The sequence below is a fragment of the Triticum aestivum genome, chromosome 1B (genome assembly GCF_018294505.1).
Source record: "Triticum aestivum cultivar Chinese Spring chromosome 1B, IWGSC CS RefSeq v2.1, whole genome shotgun sequence".
Lineage (NCBI taxonomy): Eukaryota > Viridiplantae > Streptophyta > Magnoliopsida > Poales > Poaceae > Triticum > Triticum aestivum.
The window spans coordinates 464,515,142-464,523,404 of NC_057795.1; the positions used below are offsets into that span (position 1 = coordinate 464,515,142).

Below are 8,263 nucleotides of genomic sequence, written 5' to 3' on the forward strand. Positions count from 1 at the left end.
CCGACAACCCCAAAGTGACAATAATCAGGATACTTCTCGGTGATGACCGTAGTTTGAGGAGTTCATGTATTCACTATGTGTTAATGCTTTGTTCCGGTTCTCTATTAAAAGGAGGCCTTAATATCCCTTAGTTTCCGCTAGGACCCCGCTGCCACGGGAGGGTAGGACAAAAGATGTCATGCAAGTTCTTTTCCATAAGCATGTATGACTATTTACGGAATACATGCCTACATTACATTGATGAACTGGAGCTAGTTCTATATCACCCGATGTTATAACTATTGCATGAGGAATCGCATCCGGCATAATTATCCATCATTGATCCATTGCCTACGAGCTTTTCACATATTGTTCTTCGCTTATTTACTTTTCCGTTGCTACTGTTACAACTACTACAAAAACCCAAAAACATTTATCTTTACTTTGCTACCGCTACTATTATTATCATACCACTTTTGCTACTAAACACTTTGCTGCAGATACTAAGTTATCCAGGTGTGGTTGAATTGACAACTCAACTGCTAATACTCAAGAATATTCTTTGGCTCCCCTTGTGTCGAATCAATAAATTTGGATTGAATACTCTACCCTCGAAAGCTGTTGCGATCCCCTATACTTGTGGGTTATCATAAGTGAGCGTTGAAGTTTTGACCTTGGAAAGGAGGCGGAAAAAGAGGAAATGTGGTTGTTGGTTAGCAAGAGGAGGGAGGTAGATATTTCCGCGGATTCCAATTTTGCTCGGTGCGGCGAAAAACTGGCGCACAAAGTGTCATCAGACACGGTCACTTATTTAGCACTGTGTATGATATCTGAACATCACAAACGATTCATATAGCTTACCCGGTGTGTGATGAGTTTGAACGTGCAAATTTTGGTCTGAATTTCCCTGGTTATAGTGGTCATCCATGTCATTGCATAATTTGTGTACACAAAAGAGCTTACAGCACACCCACACTTCTGAAACGAGCAAGTTCAGCAATTAAACAGAGCTAGTTGACCTAAACATTACTCTAACAAAAAACCGGCACTCTGAACAAACACTAATTTTCTACGTGGCGCTCGTCGATCTTCGCTGCCTCCTCCATGTCCAGCTCGCGCTCAACGATCTGTTTGGGAAGGGGCTCCATGGCATCCATCACAACATACTCGGCAAGCATCTGACCGTCCGCATTCTCCATCTCTTTGGAAAAGGCCACCACGAGCTGGGCGTGGCGGCCCCAGTCTAGGTGTAGACGGCCTCCATCTCGGCTAGGGATGCCGCGGACGAACGGACGGCTCCTTGAACGCTCTTGGTGACTGCCAACTCTTCGGACATGGGTTGCCGACCGTTATCGGAGAAGCTTCGTGCGTTTTTTGTGGTGACCGCCATGAGCTGGGCGTGGGCGGCCTCTACATGGGCGTGGGTGGCCTCTATCAAGGCTAAGGTGACCGCCATGAAACGAACAGCTATTGTGCCGCTGTCGCCATTTGCTATCCTGATCGCAGATGTTGTTCTCGCCATCTGAGCTGTAGCAGCTGCCGCAACTACCTGGTTGTCGATCGCGGCAACACTCATGCAGGTTGTGAGCGCGCTAATGGCGGTTGCGGCCCCGCTCGGGCCGGAGTGGGCCGCCGAAGTTGCCCTCACGACGCGGATCCACGGACTCATCTTTGAACGACAATGATTGAATAGTAAAATGAGATTGGGAGCGAGTGTGGTAGACGAGCCGATGGTGGACTGTAGCGGACGGAGCTTTCGCCGCAAGCCATATATAATGAGGGGGAAGGGAAAGATATTTTATACTACATCGCACACGACTCATTCTAATAAACTTTGTGTGATGTACTTAATTTTCATTTTGATTTGAAAAACAAAATGGGGTTACATGGGCAAAGGACGGTGTTTGAATACCTAGAACATTTATCTGTAGTGAACATGCAACTATATATAGGAGTGTTGTGTTAAAATTTGGGTTATTCGTGGTTTGTTTAGACATTTGTATACACTAACTGAATTTTCTAGGCATTTAATGTACATAATTCAAAATTAACTACAGGCACATGCTCTGGTGGAAATAAGTTAAAAATCATATATATGTCCTTGGGTGCATGTTAGGTCTCATGCAAGAAATGAGAATGAATTTCGAACACCACGACATCATCGCTCAGCTGCAAATATTGAGGAACTTTGGTTTTTTAAAATTTTGTAAATCCAACTCGTATGAAATTCATGACACTTGACATGATATCATGAAATGACATAAACATATTGTGGTAAATTTTGTCCCATTTGAAGCAGGTTCTGGTACAAGCTTATCACAAATCAAAGCTTCTCACTAGAAGCCTCGTGGTTCCGATATGAAAAGTGTCACCTTTGTAGACGATCTCTTCTTGCCTTGAATATTTTTTAGAGAAAACATAGACCAATAGGAGTGTCATGTTAAATATTAAAATTATTCAGAGTTTGTTTGGACATTTTGATACATTAACTGAGTTTTCTACGCATTTAATGTGTATAATTCAAATTTGAACTACATGCACATGCTCCAATGCGGTTGAAAAAAAATCATATATGTGTCCTTGAATGCATGTTTAGGTCTCATGCAAAAAATGGGAATGAATTTCAAACACCTCAACATCGTGGCTCGGCCGCAAACATTGAGAAACTTGATTTTTAAAATTTCTATAAATCCAAATATCGTCTGAAATTCATGAAACTTGGATGGTGTTATGAAATGACACCAACAAGAAGGCGCACGAATTAACAACCAACAAATGCATTTTGAAACAAACGCCCTCACGTTATCATCTCAAACATTTGTATTATTTAAATCGCGAGCGTTCTGCTAACCATTCATGTGACACTAGTCGTCACATTTTTATTTGGTAAGTGTCATGCGGGTAGCTGCTTGAGTAGTCACACTTTTATTGGGTAAGAGGTGTCATGTGGGTAGGAGGCATGCCAACGCAGTCCGCTGCGCGGGCTCATAGGGAGGCGTGCAAGTAGTCCTCCGCTATGCAAGCTCATCGGGAGGCATGCGAGCAATACGTCGTGCAGGCTCACTGGAAGCGAGCCCTTTGACCTCTATCACCGCCCACCCCGCTCCCAACTTCTCCATTGATACCGTCCGAGCCGCTATTTAATAGGCGCCATACAACCGCTCATTCACAATCCTTTCTCTTCGCCTCCCATTCCCTCTCATCTGAATCCCATCTTCCAAACCTCCACCTATGCCATGGCGCACAAGGATAATATGCCACTAGTAACATTGCCATTTATCAACCTTTTTTACACTGCCCAATTATCAAATTTTGCAGCTAAAAATCACTAGTGCTATTTTATTTTGCAACTGAAATTCACTAACCATAGATTTCATTCATAGATTAGGCAATCGTTCTTTATACAAATAATTTAACTTGACAGCTGAACCGAACAATTTTTTCTCCAATCGTTGCCAACCATATACTGAAATAGCTAGTTCAACTATACATATTAGCTAATTTTAAGTACGTAGCATCTACTGGGCTAGTAAAATAAAAAACATTACTGAGTAGTAGTGTCCTGTAAGTCACAAATTTAGAAATTAGCCATCTACTGGGCCACTGGAAAAAAATCTACCGGGTCCAATGGCACCACAATAGTTCTTGGTTTACTCCAGTGACATTATACCTTTTTTTGTAGTGTATTACAATGACATTATACCTTACTTCCACTTGCTGGTTTACAGTTTCGACCATGCAAGTCCCCAGATATAGCCATAACTATTTTTTCACACAAGTATCAATTGCTTGCACCAAACTACTTTCTATATAATTTGCATTAAGCAAACGGTGTTAGTCCAAGAAAATAGAAGGTCTTGTTCATATGTTCTTCCATTTCAATTCGACGAATTTGTTTCCACGGATCGCCAGAAGCAATCAGCAACGAACAAAGATCCTAGTCCCCCAACCCCTAAATTCACAGGCCCGCACATATATACAGAAGCAGAATTCGGGTAGAGGAACCAGATCATACATCAGGAAAGACGGGGCAGTAGGAGACTGAACCGTCCGACCGGGTCCCCACCTCAGCAGACTCTGGGGACGAAGCGCAGCGCGGCGACGCGAGCGGCGAGAAGCCCCGCGAGCCTCCTCACGGCAAACTGGGTGCAGTTGGAGAGCGCGATGAGGCACATGAGCTCGTAGATCACGCCGAGCGCCACCTCCGCCGCCGATCGGCGGGGCGCGGGGACGTCAGGCTCTGATGAGTCCCAGTCTTGACCAGATCCGGACCCGAAACCATGGTTCCACCCGCCGCCACCGCCGCCGCTCCCGCCACTGCCGGGTCCGAAAGGGCCCTCCCCGTCATCGCCGCCCGCGCCGGAGATGGTGTTGGAACGGCGGGTGCGCGCGCGGCGGCGGCGGACGGTGGCCGAGGCGGAGGCGGAGGCGCGGCGGCTGATGGTGGTGGTAGCGGAAGAGGTGGCGTGGGGGCGGAGGAGCACCGGCTTGGCTGGCGGGGAAGAGCCGGCGGTGGCCGTGGCGGCTGAGATCTCCATGGTTGGTGGCCGGCGGGCTAGGGTTGTGTGTGGAGGAAGGCACGCGATCGAAGGTTTTCCCGTGTTGTGACTGCCAAGGCGACGCACGGACACGGAAGGAGGGCGCACGGCCCGTCGGTGCCGAGGGTTCAACACTTCCACTGCTTGGGATCAGGCTCAGGATCGTTGACAGGGGTTCGTTCGCTGCGGTCCACGGATGGGCGAACGGCCAAAATGCTCCGGATGCTAACGTGCACAAGAACGCAATGTGTCACTATCTCTACCTAATTTTGCTCTAACTAATAAAGACACGTGCATTTATTAAGAGGAGATGTTCTCGTCGACTACAAAGATGTCTGTGACGATTTGATCACTCTCAGTATGATTAATATGTTGTGTCGGCTCCGTCACACAAAGGTCTCATACGGATATGATGTGCGTCTGTGTGTTTGCGTCTGTATTGTATTTAAAAAATTAACCAAAAAATAAAGAGAGATGTGTTTCTCTGTTTTTTTATCCCTCCACCCATTGTTCTAAAAAAAGGATCCGTCAGTCCCCCTAAAAATTTTGTTTGTAGTTATTCAAAATGGTACTAAATTTTATTACCTTCATCCTAAGTTAATTTTCTTAGATTTTTAATCTATGTGTTAGATACATTTATATCCAAAAAAGTATAAGACAATTAATTTGAGGCGAAGGGAGTATCAAACTAGCGATGTTTTTGTTCAATGGGCCACGAATGGCAATTTTATCCAAGCCGTCTTAAGTCTAGCCAGCCCATGCAGATGTATGTCATAGCAAATTAGAACTAGAAAGAGATCTCCTCTTCAGTGCCCTCTGTGCCCGTTACCGCTACTGATGCCCGCGCACCATGCGTACTGGGCCGGCCCAACAAACACGATGAGGAGAAAAAAAGTTAGTCGGCTTGTACTGCTAAAAACCCAATAGGCCAACTCATCTTATTGTCAATTAGGACAAAACAGTATGTGACTCTTCTTTAGTACAACATTAACATGTATGATATATACCCAGCTTATTATGTGTATTATATTATGATGAAAGTGAAAAAAGAATTCACAAAAAGTAAAACATGAACCTGAAGAAAGCTCACATATTTAAAAGGTTCATAAACACTAATTTTTTATCGATTTTGAAAAAAGTTTGGAAATTTGAAAAAGTTCATCAATTTAGAAAAAAAGTTCATAAAATCTGAAAAGGTTGACGAATTTGAAAAAAGACATCAGTTTTGAAAAAAACACAAAATAGAAAAAAAATCATTGATTTCCTAAAAAAGTTTGTCAAATTTGAAAATTTTCATCGATTTTAAAAAATACTTCACAAATTACAAAATTTCATCAGATTTTCGAAATTGTTCATCAATTTTTAAAAAAGTTTATCATTTTCTAAAAAGAGTTCAAAAATTCAGAAAAACTTCAGGGATTTTGAAAAAGGTTCACGAATTTGGAAAAAGTTCATCAATTTTGAAAAAAGTTCACAAATTTGAAAAGGTTCACCAATTTGAAAAGGTTTTATAATTTTTTCACAAAATTCCTGAATTCACGAACAATACAGTATTCTTCATCTTCAACGACTAAGTAGTCATCATCTGTTGCAGTCATGGCTGAACTATTTTTAGCCTTTTTCTTAGTTTTTTTGCATGTTTACCCTCTGCAATCTCTTTTTTAATTTCTACATTTTCTCTTCTTATGCCAGATTTCCTAAATAAAGCAATTGAATTTTTTTCTCTGTTTTGACTATAATCTTTCCCTAGATTTATCTCCACCTTGCTGGAATCTTGTGTGACTAGGTCCATGGTCAACCACATACACATCCGAAGAATAGGCATCATTTTCACATTTCCCTTATTTCTGGCTTCTTCGTTCAACATATTGTTTTTCACTATCTCACGACAAGCGTGTTCCAGCTATCAAGCATGGAACTTAGCAGCAACAATGCATGTATCTCATCCTCAAAATTGCCATTCCTTGCTGAGAGTTGATTTATACGGCATTGGAAGACACATTCAAGTGTTCAATCACATTGTTGCCATGTTGGTACTCAGGCTTGCAAGTATTTTGATTACGTGGGCCTTGTTCATTGATGTCTTCGTCTCATTCATAGACTCCAATTTATGCCACATCTCGTACGAATTTACGACATTTGCAACATGGTGGAATATATTGTGGTTTGTGTAGACCATACCTATTGTCTTTCCATGTAGCACTCTTCATTCTTCTTCCGTGACACAGAAGGGTACCTTGTCTTTCACAATTGGTTCATAAAAATATGTGCAATAAATGTCGTCTTTCATCATGGGCTTCCATAGTGAGTAATTAGAAGAATCAAAATTTACCATGTCATTTGTCGTAGCACCCTCTTCCATAGCCATTGTGAGCAGCACTTCCAATAACAACCAAACAACTAAGATTAGCAAGCTCCTAAGAAACACCAAAGTTTTGATGCCACTCTGTTGGGAATTAGCACGCAAACACACTTATGATGAACTGAAAAATGTTGTGGAAACAAATTAATCTCTACACCACTTCATGTATTAATTCAGAGACCGTTGCACAACATGGAAGGAAATATATGCAATAACATATATGTAGGAAATAGCCCTTGCAACCCTCTATACCCACCTCAGACAATCTCTGGAGTCAGGGGAAACTCTTTGAATAACAACATAACATCAACACACAAAGACACAAGTTGGGGTAAAAAGCACATAAAAAATCTTGTATCTCTGTGTGCTCATGTTTTGTTGTTGTCCAAAGAAGTTCTCCTGACCCCAAAAATCATTTCGCAAGCGCCTGGGGTGTTGCGAGAGCTATTTACACCCTATATGTTGATGCATATGTTTCCTTTCATACTAAGCAACAATCCTTATATTAGTGAATGAAGTGGTGCTGAGATTACTTTCTTTCCGCTCCACTTTTTCAATTCACCATAAGTGTGTTTGCATGCTAATTCCCAACAACATGGTAGAGGTTGGCGATGTCCAATCACGTCTTGGGCCTTTTTTTCTTCACATGCCCTTATAGGCGGGCCCCACTTGCAGGAATCAGCACCAAACCGGTAACTTGATTGAGCTTATTGTTGGAAACTAATTGACTACTTGTTGAGAACATGTTTACATCGACGTACTTTGACTCCCATGGGTGAAGCAACGATTGTTTGGCTTGTTCGAAACCGCATGAAAACATTGTGAATGTGGCTGTCACATTATGGTCTACTTGGACAACATAGAGGAAGGTCATACATGAGGGTATTTTCCAAATCCCCTTCACTACAAAAAAAGACACATCCATGACATTTTGGGCTGAACGAAATTTTTTTCTGTCATACATATGACACTTCTATGACGATAATTGTGACAAAACTCGGTATCATCATAGATGTGGTGTGCTCCTACTTCTATGACAAGAAATCATGACAAAAATGGGCTTTTCGTCCTGGGCGGGCCGGAGACGCAGCTGCATGACATTTTTTGGGCCGTCCATGATGGAAAAAACCGTGGTAGAAGCGAGGGGGGTATTTCGGGGAGTTGCCGGTTACGATGGGAGGTCGGGGGCCGAGCGATGCGCGTTTCTCTCGTACACATGTGAGGCGTTGGCTCTAACTGAATTCGAGCGAGGCGTTGGGTTGTAACTGAACCCGAGCGATTGCACTACAGGCTACACGTTACTGAACCCGAGCGATCGGTCGATGGCTGTTAACTGAACCTGATTGAGCGATTCCTTCGCTACTGCTGCTAACTGAAGCCGATC

The 8,263-nt window shown here is 42.9% G+C and overlaps 1 protein-coding gene across 1 annotated transcript; it reads right to left on the reverse strand.

Moving 5' to 3' along the window:
• Positions 1–3,537: 3,537 nt before the first annotated feature.
• Positions 3,538–4,697, reverse strand: LOC123132060 (glycine, alanine and asparagine-rich protein). The gene has a single exon (XM_044551811.1). It carries the CDS (start codon positions 4,515–4,517, stop codon positions 4,047–4,049), a length of 471 nt encoding a protein of 156 aa, XP_044407746.1. The 5' UTR covers positions 4,518–4,697; the 3' UTR covers positions 3,538–4,046.
• Positions 4,698–8,263: the final 3,566 nt, after the last annotated feature.